The sequence below is a fragment of the Marmota monax genome, unplaced genomic scaffold (genome assembly GCF_021218885.2).
Source record: "Marmota monax isolate L192 unplaced genomic scaffold, Marmota_monax_Labrador192_F-V1.1 WCK01_AAM20220418_F8-fsc00061, whole genome shotgun sequence".
Lineage (NCBI taxonomy): Eukaryota > Metazoa > Chordata > Mammalia > Rodentia > Sciuridae > Marmota > Marmota monax.
In genome coordinates this window covers 8395500-8416942 of record NW_026695230.1, presented here as the reverse complement: position 1 = coordinate 8416942, position 21443 = coordinate 8395500, and the positions used below count along the sequence as shown (strand labels likewise).

The following is a 21443-nucleotide window of genomic DNA, read 5'->3' as shown; positions in this document are numbered from 1 at the left end:
TAAGAGGCAAAATTTCAAGTAAGATGCCAGGGTTAAAATTGCAAATATAGGAGTCATCTGAAATAAGAATTGAAATCATGGATGTGGTTGACAATCCCCACAAAGAGATGGCAGAGACAGCATTAGTCAAAGACAGAAAATTGAGGGAAATCTTCATTTAGGAGATAGGGAGGAGGAAAGGAGCAAATTAAAGAAGCAAAACATGTATCTGGGAATCTAGGTTCACCCATTTATAACAGGAGTGCTGCTATAGTTTAGATCTGGAATGTTCTCCAAAGCCCCATGTGTTAGACTTAGTTAAAGGCTTAGTCCTCAGCGGTAAGTCTTCCAGTCATTGATTAGGGAGTGCCCTTGAACTGACTGGGGGAACCCTGGTGTGTGTAAGAATGCCCCCCCCACCCCGCCACCTCTCTCTCCAACCCACTCACTTCCCCACTGTGAGGTGAATGGTTTTTCTCTGTCATGTGTTCCCACCATGATGTACTGCCTAAAAACAATAGGGTCAGCCAACCATGGACTGAAATCTCCAAAACTATAAGCCAAAATAAGCCTTCCTCTTTATAAGTTTATTATCTCAGTTATTTTGTTACAGCAATGAGACGCTAACACAACTACTTATCCCTAGGCTACACAGCTAACACCACATAAACACCAGTCCCTGCAATCCTTACATATTTATAGGTTCAGACTTAAACTGCTCTTCACCTTTTGGACATTCTACTTGCTCCCCTTTTCCCCACCTTCTACCCTCATTGTTTGCCTTTTTATTTCTTAGCCTCACCTTATATCTTGAAAATAAAATTCTCAGAAACCTTGTATTTCTTTCGTCTGTCTCAATTTAAACTCTCCCTTTGATAACACTGCCCTGCTAGCCTAAGAAAATACCAGCATGTTACGTGGGACTACATGTCTGAGTACAGGGCCTTGCAAGTGACACCCCCACCAAGTTCCCCTAGGCCTTATAATAATCTAGAACAAAACCAGAATGATGTAATGTCACAGAAAGGAAAGAGGTTCAAGGAGGACAGTCATTTGGGAAGGATCTCTCTAGTACCTATAAAATAAAATGTGAAATTATTAGACTAGTCTTAAGAATTATGCCCCAATCAGCCTTTCCAGACTTAAGTACTTCTATATCCCTATAAGATGCTACACTCAAAATTACTTGCTCTTTACTAGGCACATTCGATGTGTAAAGATCTCTTTTTTTTTTCTCATGCTAGCAACAGGAACAGCTGATGTATTAAATTTAAGTGTGTGAACATGGTTGAGGTTGGCACACATTAAGTGATAAGTAACAGATACAGGCAGGAATATGGATCAGCTCCATAACACTCGTCAAGATATTCTAAGTGATCATAAAGGTCATTTTACTCAAGAAGGCCTGGAGAAATAGAGGCAGGTTGAGACTAGGTCTATCCATTGGGTCAAACAATTTCTTCTACTAAAAATGGATGAATTACATAGTATGTAAGTTATATTTAACTAAAGCAGTTACCAAAATACAAGCCAAAACAAAACAAAACAAAAAAAATAGATGATATAGAGTATCCTGGGTACACATTTTCAAAGACTAGTGGTTGCTTAGTCAGAAATGCTGTGCCTCCACAATCAGGTCTTCAAGAAAAGCAAGAGTTAGTGCACAGGCTCTGAACTGATGCTCAGATGCTTTCTGGACGAGGACTGGCGACCATCACATACTCAGCTGTCTGCTGACCTTAGTGAGGGCATCACTGACTACATCAAGATCACGGCGCAATTCATTCATGGCACTGGTTATGCTTTTGGTGTCTTTCAAGATCTGAATACTCTGTGTGTATGGATTATACTTCACTCCAAATGGACGCTTAATTGTTTTGGTAAATTCTCTGTTTAAGAAAACAAACAAGAGACTGTCAATCTTGAGGAGTGGGGTCCAGATGATGAAAACTAAATAGATGACCTATTTCACATGCTAAGAAAAAGGCAAATCTTTATTAGATATGTGTGCAACCAATTTGACCTAATTCCCCACCTACACATGCAGAGTTCCCCAGGAATGCAACAGGTGGAAAACCTAAAGTAGTCCTAAATACACCTACCCTGACATTACTAGGGCAAGGTCTCTCAATAATAACTTTCTTGGGCTGGGGTTGTGGCTCAGCAGTAGAGTGCTTGCCTAGCACGTGCAAGGCCCTGGGTTCGATCCTTAGCGCCACATAAAAAAATAAAATAAAAGGTATTGTGTGCAACTACAACTAAAAATAAAAGTTAAAAAAATAATAAGTTTCTCAATGATTTGTTACTTTACACAGCCTTTATACAGCTCTATATCTCTTGCATTCTTATATTTTATTATTATTATTATTATTATTATTATTATTATTATTATTATTTTGCAGTTCTGGGAAGGGAACCCCAGGCTTTACACATGCCAAGCAAGTACTCCAGCACTGAGCACCCCAGCCCTATATTTCTCTAGATTACACTAAAGACACCAACCACAGTACCTCTATCAGCAGATAGTGGCAATATTTGACCACAGAGTAACAGATTTCTCAGCTGTACCTTACATAACTATACCTACACACATGCACAGAGTCCAGGAACAGTCCTACCTACTGCACTTGTATTTCTTTCTGCTTAGAATGTTTTCCTCCCAGCTTCCACTTAAATGACCTAAATTCTACCCTTTCTTCAAGCATTAATATCCTGCCTCCTTTATCAAACCAACATTTGAACCTCTCAGGATCCCTAGGGATAACTGTGCAGCTAAGGACAATTGTACATGATAGGGATTGGAATTCAGGTTGTAATCCATCTGGTACACCCAGAGGGGACCACTTCCAATTTACACAAAAGTGCCATATGTGCTAGAGAAAGCACTGCCAATATTATTATTTGGTTCTGTGCATGGCCTAACTCCCTAACTACAGTCAATCTCTGGACGACAAGGAGTATATCTTCAACCCGTATCACTATCTTCACAATGTGACCTCATGACCCTCTCCACCAAATGTTTTTTTGTTAATTCTGCTTACAGTTCTTTCCTTCCTTACTATCATAGTTCAGAGTTTTATTTTAATCAGAAGTATTATACAAATCTCCCCTTAGTAGCCTTCTTTTTTAACCACATATATGGCTGATTAACAATTAAAGTATAACTTTGAATACATTGCACACATCTCTTATTCTTTTTCAACATCCTTACCTTTTTCTATGCTGTCTCTCAACCTAAAACTTAACATTTCTAAATACTATCTATCCTTCAAGTACTTTCTCACATGCAGTTAAGCTTTCCCTATCTCCCAGCTAAAATGAACTGCTCTTGAATAAAACGTGGAACAATGTGTCATCTATATCTTTTTTGGTTGCTTGTCATTTTTCCATATTGTTATATAGTAATTTGTGTATAGTTTATTTTTTCTATTAAGCTACAAACTCTCTAATGGGAAGGAATTGGAATAAACCAGTTTTTCACTCTATCTGATTAATATGTGCAACCACCTAATATCATTACAAATATCACATTCTAAATATTTGTCATGAAAGGGAAATGTGTCACAGGCAAAAAGGCTCCTAGTGTGCTCCTAATTACTTAGCTGCTTATTTCTAGTTCCATCTTTTGCAAAAGAAAATAAAGGCATGAGAAAGATATACTTTACCTCATCTTCTCCTTTGCATCTTCAAAACTTTCAGATACAAAATAGACATCTTGAAAAGTTGTAATTAGACATTCTTGTTTGCAGGTAATCTTGGGTTCAAAGGGCTTTACCTTGGCATGTCCAGAAAGTGCATGCTAGAGAACAAAGAGTCAATGGATCAAGATATATGGTCTATTTTCATGGATCACACAATTGCCAGAATTGGCATACCTCCAAACTTTTTACTTATTCAATGGCCTCAACCTACAATTCCAAACATTTCCTACATCTCCACTAAACCCACATTATACCCCAGCAAAACAAATGGCTTGTACTTCCCCAAAAAAATGTGCCCTGTTATCTCTATGGCTTTAATTCTAACTCTCTTCTACATTTAGGAGACACCCAAGGACCTTTTTTTATTCCTGCATTATGACATCTGCTTTCTACCTGACAGTGGGTGCCAGTAGTTAATCTTATACATGAGTGATACCCACCATTAGGTGGCAGACTCCTTCAGAGCAGGAATGTAGTACCTTGGACAGTGGTAGACATCACTGAACAAGTTCCTTCACTCATTGGATAAACAATAAATCTCAAATAATACCCTAGAAATTATAGATTTTACTGGTAGTATAACAAATGGTGAGGAAACAGCAAAACTTTTTAAGCAAAGCTTCAAAACAGTTTTTATTTATTTTTATTATAGGGCTGGAGCTGGGGCTCAGTGGTAGAGTGCTTGCCTAGCATGCGTGAGGCACTGGGTTCAATCCTCAGCACCACATAAAAATAAACAAATAAAAGGCATTATATATGTGTGCATGTATATCTTACATATCTATATATTATACATGTAGATACATATATAGATATATGTATATATGTACATTTGTATAAATATACAACTTGTATAAATATAAAACTTGGGAAATAGAAACAAGTATTCAAATAATGTTTACTGCCACCCCAAGTATTTTCAATAGTAAGCCCTTGCTCAAATACAAGAACTGTTTTAAGCTTGTCAATTATATTAGGTAAGCAGGGTTATGTGCAAAAATTCACAACTCTTACTTTGAGCTCACTGATAGAAGAAAGTAAGCCAGCACCAAAGACTCTTAGCTGCCCATCTTGTTTACACAAACCAAATTCCACAGTGAAAAAGTAGCACTGCAAAAGAACATTAATAATATTTTCACATCATGAATGACTTAATTAAAACAAATTTCATCAGTGCACTAGCCTAGCATGCACAAGGCCCTAAATTCTATGCACAGCACCTCAAAAAAAAAAAATCATCTCTTAGTCACTCACCTAAAGTGTCTCCAGAAGAAAGCCCAAGATCCCCAGCCCAGTTCACAAGTCTTTACATGATCTGGCCTCATTCTAAATCAGTACTTCTCAAACTTGTTCTGAACACTGTTGTATACAATTAAAAATTACAGAAGATCTCAAAAATCTTTTTTGTGTATAAGTTATAGATAACTGTATTGACCATATTAAAAACTAAGACCAAGAAAAATTTAAAATATTTACTAAGTAACTTTAAATATAGCAAACCAATTTTATGGTAACATAAATAACATCTTTTTTGGTAGATGGGTACCAGGGGTTGATCTCAGGGACACATGACCACTGGGCCACATCCCCAGGCCTACTTTTTGCATTTTATTTAGAGACAGGGTCTCACTGAGTTGCTTAGTGCCTCGGTTTTGCTGAGGCTGGATTTGAACTCAGGATCCTCCTGCCTCAGCCTCCCAAGCTCTTGGGAATACAGGCATGCACCACAGTGCCAAGCCATAAATAACAACTTAGTAAAATAAATAGTATCATTCTGCATTGTTATAAATCTTTTTAATTTTAATTTTTGACAAAATATAATCATAATTATTGGGTACACAATGTGGAATCTAGTTAACATTGTTATAAATCTTTTTAATGTCTGGCTAGACATTATTTAATGTCTGGCTAGAAAACAGATGGATTGTCATATTTACTTCTGTATTTAACCTATTGCAATATGTTGTTTTCATTTAAGTATATGAAGAAAATTCATCTTCACAGTTATGTAGTTGGAAAAGGGTTGGGTATTTTAATAGCCTTTCAGGATAAGTGTGGATATTCTTCATTGAACTACATCAAAACTCAACACATGGTATTTTCTTAAAGTTCATCTGCAATGTGGAATCTGAACTCTGTTACATGAAAATCCACTCTACACTTTGAATGCATCTTTTACCTATGCATAATTTTTACCTCAAGGACCCTATGGAAGGTCTCAAGGACCCCCACCCCCAGGGTCTCCAAACTATAATTTAAGAAGCACTATTCCAACCAGCTAGTCCATCTTACATGACCCTCCTACACTCTCACAGAACTTTCTCCAATTTCCTGTCATTTCCTCAACAAAGCAAGCACCTCCTTGTCTTTCCATGTGTGTCCTCATCCTAGATGTTCATATTTTATTTCTTGGCACATAAGAACATTACTCATTTTTCATCAGCTAGTCCAGATGTCCCTCTTCCATTAAAACTCTTCCAAATTGTTCCCTGGGCTCCTGGAGTAGTTCACCTGAACTTCTCTATAGGCTTTATCTCACTCAAACATGACTGTGTCCTCACGTAGTATAGCAGTTTCTTGAAGACAAGAACAAGACTTTAATCATCTTTGTATTTCCAGAACAGTGTCTGTATCTAGTGCTTAAAAACTTTTAGCATAATTTTTATAAAGCCTAGCATTTTTATTGGGAAAGGTACACAAACTAGTAAAATTATATCAGGCGTGGTGATACATGCCTGTAATCGAAGTGGCTCAGGAGGCTGTGACAGGAGGATAGCAAGTTCAAGGACAGCCTCAGCAATTTAGTGAGTGCCTGATAAATTTAATGAGACACTGTCTCAAAATAAAAAATAAAAAGAGCTGGGGTGTAGCTCAGTGGTAAAACACTCCCCAGCTTAAAAAAAAACTAGTAAAATTAATCTTGTGTTTCTCTACCTTCCTTTAAAGCTCAATAAAAACCCTTAAAATTATTCATCTTCTTTTAATGTCATTTAAATTTATTTAATTATAATATCATCAGCAAAGACAAATTTTCTAATGGTCACTTTGAATATGTATGAACTTTTAAACCACATAAATAAAATGTACCCAGTTGAGAATTACTGAACTATACAGGAATTTCCAGATTTATACCGTTGCCAGTTTTTGAACAGCCTCCTCTGAAGCTCCAAGAGATGCCAGGCCAATTTCTTGGGAGAACTGAGCAAAGCTAGGTTCAGCCAACAGGGGAACATGACCTAAGAGTTCATGGCAGGTATCTCTGAAATAAAGGTACAAGTTTGTCACACTGTGATGCTTAGCATAAATACATAATCAACCATTCAATCAAATCAAAATCCAATCTTACTTTTATTCCAGTTGATCAGGTAGTAAAGGATCAAAAAGGACATTAATCAAATTAAGAAATTATTTTGGTTTAAAACCTTGGCCACTCACAGACTCACACACATAAGTGCATATCAGATACTCAGAGACATCCCCATGTCTCCCAACCCCACCCCAATTGGGTCTCTGCTTATATGTCATCTTCTCAGCATGGTCCTCCCTTATCACCCCTCACAAAACAGCAACATTCACATACACACCTCCATTCTTTTCCTAGATTGACGTTTGTCCATGGCGTTTATTGCCATCTGGCATAATATACACATACATTTATTTGTTTGTTACCCATAGCCCCCACTGGAATACAAGCTCTATGAAGGCAGAAATTTTTGTCTGATTTCTTTACACCCTCTTTGCAAAGAATATCACCTGGCACCTAACAGGTTGTCAATTAATAATTATAATAATGGCTAATTGTATAGAGCATGGAAATGTATTAGGTGTTAGGCACTATGCTAGATGATTTTCACATGCTAATTCATTTAATCCTCACTAAAAATCCATGAGGGGTAACATTATTATTAATAACCATTTGATGAGTGAATGGCTGAAGTCAAAGTACTCACGGTTCTGGGGTATAGAGGGGATCTGAACTGTGTCTCACATATTGAGTGCAGTGAAAAACTCGAAAGGCTAAACCTGATAGGAAATCTCTTGGTGATAGGTAACCAGCCACAGGACGAATGGAAAACCCTGTGCGCTCTGCAAAGAAAAGGAGAAAAATCATTGACTGGTGCATTTTAATTCTGCCACTGGCACTAAGCAACATTGTGAGGGAGAACATAGAAACTAAAACTTATAGTATGTGCATAAAGGAAACTATTAATTATTAAACATTTACCATGACCAGGTAATGAGTTAGACCTTTTACATATCACATCTCCTTTTGTGTTTACAAAATGAATTAAGGATATTTCTCCTTATTATGACAGCTATAAAACTGAAGCTCAGAGACTCAATAATGTGCTCGAGGACATGCAGTAGATGATAAAGGTAGGATGAGAACCTAGTTCTGCTTACACTATCCCTTACTGTCTCATTAAAGGGTTGAGAATATCCCCTAGTCTTACTTTCTTTTTGTAAGAACTCACTTAAAAGATCTATTATTTTATATCAATACCATTTTTTAATCTATGCCATTTTTAGCCAGCATTATATTTTGTCGTTTCTTAATGTTATGTCAACTGAATGGTACTCTTCTGTCCCCCACCTGCCAAGACTGCATGCTTACTGTACAGGGGGCCTGCCACCAGGCTTTAGTGACTTGGAAGACCTCTCTGTGAGCACCAATCTTGTCCTTCATTCAAACCCTCACAATTCTGGTGTTCCATTCTATCCGGTTTGTACTTGGATACTCCCACTCTGATGGGCAGAGAACTATCCAGTAGAACTCTCCACAGTGATCAGAATATTTTGTACCTGTGCTATCCAATAAGGCAACCTCTAACCACAGGTGGCTCCTGAGTACTCAATATGTGGCCAGTGTGAATGAGAAACCAACATTTTGATTTCAATCTAGTTTGATTATTTAAAATTTAAATAATCACATGTGACTAATGGCTACCATATTTGACAATATAGCTATTATCCTTCAGCTAATGTTTTGTTTGAACTTTTATTTTTGTTTTTTCTGTCTTTGACAGTTAGCCTTTGAAATACCTTCAGTAAATATATCCCGTAGTCATCCCAGGCTCTAGATCCCAAGGGAACAGCTATCAGTTTTGCATCCATAACAGAATACTTCCTCCAAATCTCTTGCAAATTTGATTTTCCAACAACTTCTGTAGTATACACTTGTCGAACTTTGTAAGTCCAGCAAGGTCATTTGCATTGACTGGTTCTGTACTATTTTACTAGTCTAGCTTTTATAGGAAACACATGATTTCTTCCCTTATAGAAATAATATTAAATGAATTTCTTATGGAATTCATTTTTATTTTGTTTTTAGTTATATCTATAGTTCTTGAATAGATATGTAGATTTTTATTAATAGTACATGAGAGAAACACAAAGATAGTCATTTCAGCCATTAAAAAAAGAAACTAGGGGCTGGGATTATGGCTCAGTGGTAGAGTGCTTGCCTAGCACGTGCAATGCCCTGGGTTTGATCCTCAGCACCACATAAAAATAAATAAATAAATAAAGGTATTGTGTCCAACTACAAATAAAAAATAAATCACTGTGATTCAAAAATATAACTTCTTCTTTTCACTAAGTCTTCCATTCTGCTGTGATAAAGGGGGCTAGTTCCTTTTTTTTTTTTTTAAGATATTTTCAATCCTGGAAATCCCTGGTCCTTTTGCTTTCTATACTATGTAGAAAAAAATGAAGCTTGAACCAAAAATGTATGAAGAACTAAAAGGAATAAAATTATCCTTACCTTTTGTTCATGCTTCTACTAGCACATCTTTCTTGATAAAATGATAGAATCCTAGTGTGGAAAGGGATCATCTATGTCACCATTCCCCAAGTTGCTTGAATCTTTTCTGACTGGTGGACCTTTCGTACAAACACCTCCATAAATAGGGAAGTAACCTCTCAGAAGTCTTCTGTGTTTTCAAATGGCTCTTGGCTCTTTTAACAAGATATTCTCCATTCTAAGCCACAAGCTTGCAGTTTTTAACCCAACAGTTTACCTTAGGGTCACACAGTATTCCCTCTATTATGTAAGATGGCTTTCAAATATTCAAATATTTAAGTGTTAATAAATGTCCCCTAAATCTCCAAGTTGAACATCCTAAGTGTCCTTCAAATTTGACTTATGAGATAAATGTTCAACTCCTCTCATAAGTTTGCTCACTTTGCTCTTCTCTTGTTCCACGTTATGATCATCCCTCTTTAACTGTGGTGCCCAATCCTGAATGCAATACTCCAAAACAGAAGACAGGAAAACTCTGATCTTCCATACAACTAGATTTTATTTCTCTGTTTAAATGCTGTCAAGATCAAAACAGAGTTTAACATTCCCCTTACAAAAAACCAATTAGCTTATTACCTTTTAAAAAATTTGAGACATCCTCCAATTGTGGGATATTATCTTCCTGATATCCACAATATTTAGAAAGCAAAGGTAAGTTTTTGAGATACTCTTTGCAAGCATGGGTTGGGTAGAGTTTGTTGAGCTCCCGAAAAATGGTTCCCCAGGTCTTAATCTCTTCTTCAGTGAATTCAACTTTGGGAATGGGGTCTCCACTAATGAGATAAAGGGAAGGAGTCATTCTGAAGTAGCAGCCTAAATAAACACAATTTACTCCAGTCATTTATTTTATGATTTCAATGTTGAATATGTTATTAGATAATATACTTACTGTTTATAGCTCATAGCCAACTCTGCAAAATACTTCCGTCTTTTACGGTAAACATTGTCTTTGAAGCCCTAATAATTAAAGATAAGTTTTTAAAAATTCATACTAAAAATTCTTGAAAATTTACATTTAGGAAACATTTCATTATTATTAGCAGAAATATATTAACTGGCTATACAACTGTTACTATGAGCAGGTACTGTGATAATTTTGATTTTGAAATCAGTGTTACACTATCCCCTTTGTACTCTAATGGTGACAAAGAAAAAAGATAGTTTCTATAAAAAGATATTAAGATACTATAGTGGTTATAAAGATAAAGTAGTTTGAAAACTAGGTAAAGCACAGTTCTAGCTAAATCCAAGGCTCTCTTTCACTAGTGAGTTGCTTTGTTTTGTTTTTTTCTTAATCATTCGACCATATCTTCAGTTATATTTACCTGTGGTCAACATTGACAGTTAAATAGTAATTAATAATATTTGAAATAGATACTTAATTTAACCTTAGATATTATCACAAAATGCAAACACTTTCATCATTTGCAGATGCAAAAAGAGACAAAAAAAAAAGACAAATGTGGGGTGTAATGTCACATGCCTATAATTCCAGTGACTTAAGGCTGAGGCAGGAGGCTTACAAGTTCGAAAGCCAGCCTCAGCAACTTAGTGAGATCCTATCTTAACATAATAAATAAATAAAAAGAGCTAGAGGTGTGGCTCAGTGGTAGACCATCCCTGGGTTCAATTCCCACTATAAGGCAAGTGGAAGAACAGATAAAATAGTACTGTTAAAACTCCAACTTGAAAAATATTTAAGGAAAATTTAGGCAAAATAAGAAATAAAAAAAGTAAAGTCCATGAGGAAATAACCAATAATGCAAAAAGAAAAGAAAAGATGAGGACACCTGCAAAGAGTAAATGGGACTCATCTCTTTAATACAAATTTATGATCCCCTTCTGAGCACTTGCCCTTATGTTAAAGTCTGGAGACATAAATATGAACAAAGAACAATCTGGAGCTTCAAGAAGTTTACATGAACCAATTATTAGAAAATATGGTAAGTGCCATATTGAATTTCACAGAATGTCACAGAAACACAAAACAAATGCTCATAATCCAGGGTATAAAAGAGGATAGTGTGGCTCAGGAAAGGATTTCAGTGTTGATTCCTGAGCTAAGTCTCAGGAGGGAGTGGAAACAGATGGAGGAGGTCAGAAGGGACAACACCAACAATAGCACAGAGATTGAAAACTGTATGTTGTACCTAAGAACATCTAAGCAAGTCAATATTTCTGGAGGTTGGAGGGTGGGGATGGAGCATGCCTAGAATAATAACGGGCCTAGAGGTTAAATACCTGCTAAGGAAGTTGATTTGAGCCTTGAGTTGTGGAAGTACCTTGGTCATTTTTTTTTGAAACAGCAACTTTATTGTGATATAATTCATATATCATAAATAAAACATTCCAAAGATTTCAATATAGTCACAGAAATTAACAACCACCTACATCTTCTAATTTCAGAAAAATTTCACAACCAAAAAAAGTTACATCATATTCATTAGCTATTTTCTGTTTTCTATGAGTTTGTCCTATTCAGGACACTTCATGTAAAAAGAATTATACATTTCATGGCCTTTTGTGACTGGCTTCTCTCAGGCTTCATTCATGTTGTAGCATATCTCAGTATTTTATAACTTTTTATGGCCAATAATATTCTGTTGTATGGAATGGAATGTAAGACACATAAATCACCCTTTATCCATTCCATCCATTGATGGACATTTGATTTTTTTCCTACTTTCTTGTTCTCATGCTGCTATGAACATTTCTGGACAAGTTTTCAATCCTCTTAGGTATGTATCTAGGAACCATGGGTGATTTTTTTAGGAGATGGAGATCAGTAATTATTAGGATAATGATCATATTGAGGTTTTAGATCATTCTAATGACTGTGGATGGGTTTGAAGATGGCAGGGATAGAGACAGGGACACCAATTAAGGGACGTGATAGTAAAGATGAATAAAGAACAAATTTAAGAAATACTTAGGAGGTGAAAATTACCAGAATTTAGTAATAGATCAGGAAAACCCATTACCTTTCCATTAACCTGCCCCAGATTTTCTTGCTTCTGAACCTTTGTTAATTTCCCTGAATTATCCTTCCTCTCCATCTTTTACCTGCTGAAATCTTTTAATGCCCAGTTGAAACATTGCTTTTCTCTGATCTCTTCAGCTAGAAGTGTTTGCTCTCTTGTGTATATTTTAAAGTAATTTGTTAATGTCACTTTGCACACTTACATTTTTTTTGCATATTTATATATATGTGCTTTAGTTTTTCAACTAGACTACAAGCTCCTTTCAGACAAGTACTGCATTTCATTGCAACAGTTATTCAATAAGTTTATAGAATAAATGTGGAGGGGATCACTTCTTGACTGCCAAAAGTAGCAGAGGGTCCTAGTCACACAGCAACGAAGTGGAACAAGGTAAAGCAAAGTGCAGGTATGTGGGACTCCACAGTCACAGTCTCTTCCCTCTTCCCAAGAACCTAGAGCTTCCAAGCCTAATACTCTAGATTTACTAATTCTCCAACTTGTGCCAGTAATGTACAGTTTTCCAAGATTTAAAAAAAAAAAAACTTCCCAGTTTATTAATGGCCTAATAAGGCAATCATGCCAGAAAATGTGTGTGGTAAGTTGTTTTTCCAATCCATATTTACTCCCTTTTCCAATAACCCATGCCCATTTTTATAAGAACTGATTGTAGAATTCCCAGGATAGCTATTAATAATAGCAATACCAGGTATAGGATAGATGTCTTAGAACCAATGACGTTAGATGCTTTTCAGGCAGTTCATCTCACTTCCACCAATGTGGAGATCTACTAATCCAGATTAAAATGAGACCCTATTTAGTCTAGAAAAATACTTTCTCAAAAACATTCCCCTTAATTTAGTTTTCTCTAAATTATTTTCATGAGAATATTTATTTTAAAACATATTTACAGAGCTCTATCAGTGATAGAGCGCTTGCATAGCAAGTGTGAAGCACTAGTTTTGACCCTCAGCACCACATAAAAATAAACAAATAAAATAAAGGTATTGTATCCATCTATAACTAAAAAAAAATATTAAAAAAAAAACTTACAGGATGGTCCGCATCTAGTTCAGATCCATACATCAAAACTTTGTTAGCACAAAAGTCCAGGTCAGAAATCTTCTTTGGAAACCAAGGAACAGTTTCCATACCTGAAAAATACAAAAGCCACTAAAAGTTTAAGAAGTAATCTTAAATAAGGCAATAAAGAAGAAGAAATCTAAAGATGAATACATTCTAGATGAGATTTTTATCTTGTACATCAAATCTAAATGTATATAGGTAAAAAAATGCTCTATGTCTAATAGGTAAATTTTATTTAAAATATGTTTGCTTTTAAAAAATCATTTAACAGTGAATCTCCATATCATGTACAACTACAAGACTGGGATTCTAATTAGAATAAGAAGTACTCCATGTTTGTATAAATATGTCAAAAGATACTCTACTATCTTGTATAACTAAAAGAATAAATTTTAAAAAACAAAAAATAAATAAAAATGGTTTGTATCTTCAGTGTTGCAGAAATATTGTACTTCAGTAACAGACCAAAGTTTTAAAAATGTTTTAAGTCACATATTCAGTTATCTTACAAAAGCAGGCTAAGGATGTACAACTTCACAAATCAAGGCACAAGTTTAACAAGAACTTTGAATATTTATTTTTGTTGAGTAAAAGGATCTTAGAAATTCATTTATGTCTTTGCCACCTTGATATTCTCACCATTCCTCAGTTATAGGACACTGGGGTTTGCATATACTATTCTTCTGCCAGGAATACCTATCCCACTCCCACCCAACCCACCTAGCCTTCTGTTTTCCTAAGAATGTCCTTCGCATCCTTCAAAACCCAAATGTAAGGAGACCTTTTCATTTCACATACACTTCTCTTGCTAATTTTCCATGGGTTCCTATGATGGGATGTTTCTAACTCTAGAGGCTTTTTGTGGGTTAGGTTGTGGCTCAGAGGTAGAGTACTTGCCTAGCATGTGCATGGTCCTGGGTTTGATCCCCAGATACCACACACACACACACACACACCAAAAAAAAAAAATCAAAGTGGAGGCTTTTGTTATACTTTACTATAACATATCTGTTTATATGTCTTTCTTTCAAAATACTAATAATTACTTAGAATAGGGACTATATATTTTTGTATCCTTGTTTCTTAGCAGAAATATCTAATAAGTAGTTGGTGTACCCTAAATATCAATTGAGTCATCTTATTATTTATAAAACTCTTCATTTTATAGGTGAGCTATCAGACTTCAGAAAGATAAGGTAATGTACCCAAGGTAATTTGTTTTCAATGGAAGAGAGAGGAACTCAGTCCTTCTTGCTCCAGTACATTGCTTTTTCTACTGCACCCAGGAGTGATATCCAAAATATTTAACAACAGATATAATAGGGTCACACATCCCTCATAATAGATCAGAGTCCTAGGTAACCATTTCTTTGTTAATGGTGGGCACAGGGGTCCTAGTGAAGGATCTGGAGCAACAGTGGCTTTGGGTGTGGTGAAAAATACTCAAGCATCTCAGTGAAGCAACTCCCTGCCAGCCAAAAATGGAGATACACAAATATTTTAACAACCATACGGCTGTACAAATGCATGATAGATGAATCTCAGCCCTGATTATACTCCAAATATTGTGACCTAATCTGAGATTATTTTTATTTATTGGTTCGTTTGATTTGTTTATTTATTTGGAAACAGGGATTGAACCCAGGAGTGCTTAACCACTGAGCCATACCCCCAGACCTTTTTAAAATATTTTATTTAGAAACAGAGCCTTGCTGATTTGCTTAGGGTCTCACTAAATAGCTTAGGCTGGCTTTGAACTCATGATCCTCCTGCCACAGCCTCAGGAGTTGATGGGATTACAGGCATGCACCACCATGCCCAGCAGGAGATTATTTTAGATTGAGTACATAAAAATATGGCTAAATGAATCAATTTGTCTTTTGCACCAAATAAACTACAAGGATTTTTTCACAAATGAAGAACTTAGCCTCTATCTTTGCTCTCTCAGTGTCCTGAGTGTTTGAAGTCTTAGAAGACTTAATTCCTTTCTCATTTGCTTTTGGCGGGAATGCTGTACATGACATATTTCACATCACAGCTGTCAGACATTGTCAACATTCTCAACCAGATACAAATATTCATTGAGTAACTGCTAGATGCTAAGCCCAGAAAGAGTTACTAAGTGCTTACAGAGTGTGAACTGGAGATTTGTAGAATCAAGAAATGATTGATGATTGGAAATTGAGAGATAATTTCTAATCACCCTGGTTCTTACACTTGAAGCTTCCTTTTCACTTGCCTCATCCTTAATCAAATGTTGCTTTATAATTTTCTTTAGTATTTTGTGTTCCCTTCACTACCAGACTGTAAGAAATTTAAAAGACAGTGTTTTATTTTTTGCTTTCATATCTTCAAGATGAATATAAGATTATACATACATTAGGTACTTAATCTTCTTAGTAGTCGTTTCAGTTTCCAAACTTACCATCTTCCTTCACAGTAAAATTATCTGGTGGATTCACAGAGAGAACATTAGTATGAGACTTCAGCAGATGAAAAATATCATTTAATTGTTCTCTGTTGATATCACAGTCAACAAAAATCTCAAATTCTGAATTTCTTCTCTTTGATTTTCGGGACTCGATATGTAACAGGTTCACATGTTTCTCCTTTATAAAGTAGAGGGTAAAGATTACATGCAATAGCTTCAAATATAAATAATTTTTTAGAAGATTACTTTCATTATCACTAAAAACCATTTGTTATAACAGCCAAAAGTGGGGAGACGCTTGGCAGTTTTAAGTGCTGCCAATAGCAAAATAATTCCCCTTAAATATTATGTATAATTCAATAAAAGTTGGCAAGATTCATCACACCTTCAAAAACCAATGAAGTAATACCCAGTAGATTTCCTTCAGATTGTCAGAATGAAATAGAATTCAAATCAGAACACCAAGTCTCCTGGATAAAAAGAAACTTTGGGGTTGGGTTGTGGCTAGGCAGTAGAGCTCTCACCTAGCACGTAGGAGGCCGCTGGGTTCGATCCTCAGCACCACATAAAAATAAATAAATAAAATAAAGGTATTGTATCCAAATGCAACTAAAAAAAATTTTTTTAAAAGAAACTTTGGAAAATTCTCACAAATAAAGCTAGTTTCCAAAAAGTGATATTAATGTTAGTCCTTGTGAAATAAAAATTTCCTTTGTAGAACCCATTTAATAAAATTTGATGAACAGTTTGAACACAGTACTTAATACCTATAAACTTAGGAACCAATTAAACAGATTGCTTCTTCTAATCACTTCCCATGTTAGTGTGGGCTGTAGGTACCATATGTATAAACCTGGGGAGGAGGATATATTCTCTTACCAATGTGGGTAGCTAAGGAAAAGTACTGGGGACATAATGAAACATGAGAACCAATCACCCAATGATTTTTCCACAAAAATGAGTGGGTTAGAGCAGTTGATCTCTAACACTAATTAGTTCATGTTAAAAAATTTAATAAACACTGTGCAGCTAGTAAGGACTGTGAAGAATGTAAACAAGGGCTCAACATACAAGAAACTTATAGTCTAGTTGGCTTAACAACTGGAAGAAAATACAAGCAGTGAGTGTTTCAGTACAGAGATGTTTGGCAAAGGGGAAAAACATCGTATGTTAGAAGGAGGAGAAGGCTTTATGGAGCAGCTGGGAATTGAAATGAGTCTTGGAGAATGACTAGAATAGGAAGGCAGAAGGAAGTAACTAGGGATTCCAAACCAAAGAAACTACGAGCAAAGGTAGGAGTGACATTAGAATGATCAAGGCACATGAGCCAAGAAAGAAGAGTGTTAGGGGATGTTAGGAAATTAGAACAGACAGAGTGTATCTCAGAACATAGAATTACATAAAATCAATAAGAAGAAAGCCAGTAACAAAATTAACTGGAATTGGTCAAGAGTAAAGAAGAGCTTCATTTCATCTATTTCTAATGATTTTTATAACAATAATGCATGTGTAAATATTCTCTAAGCGATGACAAGTAAATATACAGTTAAAAATTATGTTTGTGGAGAAAAGGATGCAAAATGTCCATTTTGAATAATAAAAAAATGATAAAATCAAAATCTCAATGGAATTTGGTGAGGAAATGTAACTAATTAATTTCAAAGTTCATTTGGAAGAAAAATATAGCAAGGAAAATTCAGATAAAGTAGGAGTAATAAATAAGACTTTCCCTGTCAGATATTTCGATTACAGGAACAGAGGCACAAAGGGGTTAAGCAGTTTTCTCAAAGGCACACACCTAATAAGTATCAAAATTGGAATTCAAACCTCGGCTCTTCAACTCCAAGGTCCATGCCTTTAAACACTATTTTCTTATTTTACAGGAAAAGAAAAGTCAAATTGTGGATAATATGGTTCTTCTTTGAACAATATTCTTTTAAAAATATTTTTTAATTGTAGATGGACACAATTTTTTTATTTTATTTGTTTATTTTTTTATGTGGTGCTAGGGATCAAATCTAGTGCTTCAAACATGCTAGGCTTTACCACTGAGCCACAATCCTGGCCCCTATTATTATTATTTTTTTGTATATTTTCTTAGTTGTCAATGGACTTAATTTTTTAAATATGCGGTGCTGAGAATCAAACCCGCTGCCTTGCACATGCTAGGCAAGTGCTCTACCATTGAGCCCCAGCCCCAGTCCCTAAATAATATTCTTAATAATGAAAACTCTAAACATTGTCATAGCCAAAACTGAAACATAACTACATTGAGAAAATGGGAGCATTTGGGGAGGGGTGTTCAAGGCACTATGAGACTAAGGGAGTTGTACAAAGAAACCTAAATACTTATTGTAGAAAATATCTACAATTTAAAAAAAACAAGAAATAAAAACAGAATAAGCAAATTATTAATAAGTGTAGAAGTAAATATTAGCAAAGTGGCTTAAAAAGTTTATAATGTTTGCCTCCTCTAGGCTGAGGACAAGTAAAGTGGGAAGGATGCACGGAACATCATATGGCAATTAGAAGAATTAAGTCTTAAAAAAATCATTCCAAGTGGGGGGAAATTGCTGAAACACTTTAACATTTATATGAAATTACTAACAAATGCACATATAAACATTCATCATATTCTAAAGTGCACATAAAAATAGATCAATGTACACGTCCAATACATTAGAGCAGCTGCTATCAGAAGAGAGAAATGGAGGTTAAATGGAACAATAAAATAAGACAGAAGACACTCATAAATCAATGATGCTAGTGCACATGTGATTTCGTCAGTAAGATCAACTTGACCCTTTGCACCTAAGGTTATCAAAACAATTAAAGAAAATGGAAATGAAGAGAGTTGGAGCAGAAGACTGCTGTTTTCTTTATAAGATCTATAGAATGAGTTGATTTTTTAAACTGTTCATGATTATCAATAAAATAAAACAGAAAACTGATAGAAGAAAATAAATAGGTATATTACTTAAGGACTCAAAGTTAATCAATACAAAAATAATAATATAATTATCAAATTTGGGGGAAGGGGGATAAGGAAAGAGAAAGAAGACAGTATTAAAATCAAAGTTACTGGGGCTGGGATTGTAGCTCAGGGTAGATCACATGCCTAGCATGCATGAAACACTGGGTTCAACCCCCAGCAACACATGAAAAATAAACAAGGTTTCAATAGAGAACAAATAAATGTATAAACTTCCTAACTTAAAAAGAGATATCAAAGCAATATTTAGGTTTACAACTCACCACCAAATAGCTAAAGAAGAGAAATGGTTTTAAAAGGCTGCTTCTAAGAAGTAGGGCTGAGGATATGGTATAGTGAAGGAAATTTTGATGCTGTTTAAAATTTTTTTTCACAATACCTTTATTTTATTTATTTACTTTTTTTTAATGTGGTACTGAGGATCAAACCCAGTGCCTCATGCATGCTAGGCGAGCGCTCTATCACTGAGCCACAACCCCAGCCCAGAAATTTTGATGCTTTTAATCACAAACTCCAGTTCTAAACTATTTGTCTATATTTAAATTTTTAATTATTTGAACTATTATTTTCAAATGGCTATATGTAATATATCATATTGATATAAACTTTATTTTTAAAATATCTTACATTTATTGATAATTTACTTTGTACTACCCAAAGCATTTTATTTATTTTTTATAACTTTATTTTATTTATGTATATTTTATGTGGTGCTGAGGATAGAACCCAGTGTCTCACACGTGCTGGGAAAGAGATCTACCACTGAACCACAACCCCCAGCCCCAAAACACTTAAAATATATTAACTATATTAATTCCCACAATGACCCGGTAAGGTTAAGTAGGGTAAGTAGTGTGCAAAGAGACTAATTAACTCACCCATGACCATCCAGCTAACAAGACACAGAGAAAGGATTGGAATGGAGCAATATTTTAGAAATATAAATTCTTAAGAAATTTCTGTAGCCCATCTCTGAAGAATCTACAATAATTTCTATTTTAAATATAATTTAAAGACTCATTTTTGGGTGGTTTTGTGCAAAAAATGGATAGTGCTTACCTGGAAGATTTTCAGTGCTTTTATAAGTCCTCCAACTTCATTCTTTAAGGAAAAAATGAGAGTTGCTTTTCCCCTTTCTAAGGAATGGTCTTTGTTCTCCTTATTGTCTTCAATCATGATGGATTTGGAGTAATTCTCTAAAACTATGAAGATATATGAATGTATAGACAAAAGGCTAAAAGTGAAGTTGTGCAGCACAAACCATATTTGATAACTCAGGGCACATTAACCTCTCCAAGCTTCCCTTCCTCACCTACAAAACCTGAAGATGCAGATATGCTTTGCAGGACTGTATGAGACCATGTAATGTTAACACATTGACTAACAGTGCTAACAATGCAATGTGCATACAATGCATGCTTGTAGTTCCCTCTACTTTTCTTCAAATCCCATCATTCTTTCAGGGCCTCACTCAAGCCTACTACCTATCTCCCTGACTATTTTTTTAAATATTTTTTTTTTAGGTGTAGATGGACATAACACAATACCTTTATTTTTATGTGGTGCCGAGGATCAAACCTGGGCCCCAACCGTGCTAGGCGAGCAATCTGCCGCTGAGCCACAATCCCAGCCCCCTCCCTGATTATTATAGTCTGATAGTGAGCATTCTTCTTCTAGGAAGGCCTACCTCGCCTTCCAACACAATATTAGTACTTCCTTTTTACCCCAGCTGTTTTATTTGTATATCTTGCCTTCTAACAAAGCAACAAGCTCCTTCAGAGCTCTTTTGCCAACTCAAAAGTGAGGCCAGTTCTGGATATGCATGGTCTACAGGGGTAACTGCTTGCCAGGAGAATTCTGGTACCTTAAGTGTCTCCTTTTCTTTGCACCCATGGATTCCCCCTGCCAAGGGCCCTGAACATTGACCTTTTCAACATTGATCTTTACATTTTCAACATTGACCTTAACAAGACCTACAAGATTTTAAATCCAACTGTGTGTTCAGGGGAGGTAAGAATACTGTAGGGGATAAAAATAGAGTATGATAACTTTGTACTGTTAACTTTCAATTAAGAGATTAACACTTGAGAAATAAAATTTGGATTAATAAAAGGAAACAGCATGCTAAGAGTTTATTATTAGTTGTCCTTTGGTTATTAATTGTTCATAATTGCCTAGTTTCGTGTTGAAGCTCTAATGGACTTAACCTGTAGCAACTTAAAATTACATAACTGAGTTCAGAGTCTTTTTTTTTTTTAAACTGGATAAAGGGGCACTTTACCACTGGGGCTGCATCCCCAGACCTTTTAACTTGTCATTTTGAGACAGAATCTAAGTTGCTTAGGGCCTCACTAAGTGGCTGAGGCTGGCGTAAAACTTGAGATCCTCTTGCCTCAGTCACCTGAGTAGCTGTGGTTATATCTGTATGCCACTACACCCAAGAAGATCACTGTCTTTTACCTGCTCTCTAAGC

General features: G+C 35.5%; 1 protein-coding gene across 1 annotated transcript; it reads right to left on the bottom strand.

The window, feature by feature from the left end:
- Nucleotides 1–446: 446 nt before the first annotated feature.
- Nucleotides 447–20153, bottom strand: Tph1 (tryptophan hydroxylase 1). The gene is made up of 10 exons (XM_046438254.2): nt 20030–20153; nt 15973–16156; nt 13515–13615; nt 10373–10440; nt 10060–10256; nt 7631–7766; nt 6813–6939; nt 4695–4790; nt 3645–3778; nt 447–1868 (listed from the first exon to the last, which is right to left on the bottom strand). Exons 1-10 carry the CDS (start codon nt 20144–20146, stop codon nt 1694–1696), a joined length of 1335 nt encoding a protein of 444 aa, XP_046294210.1. The 5' UTR covers nt 20147–20153; the 3' UTR covers nt 447–1693.
- Between the last annotated feature and the right edge of the window lie 1290 nt (nt 20154–21443).

Coding starts and splice junctions, on each gene's coding strand:
- Tph1 (XM_046438254.2), bottom strand. CDS start 20,146: ATGATTGAAGACAATAAGGAGAACAAAGACCATTCCTTAGAAAGGGGA. Junction 10,441..13,514: donor AACTAGATGCGGACCATCCT/GTAAGTTTTTTT, acceptor TTTAATTATTAG/GGCTTCAAAGACAATGTTTA. Junction 10,257..10,372: donor TTGGCTATGAGCTATAAACA/GTAAGTATATTA, acceptor TTATCTCATTAG/TGGAGACCCCATTCCCAAAG.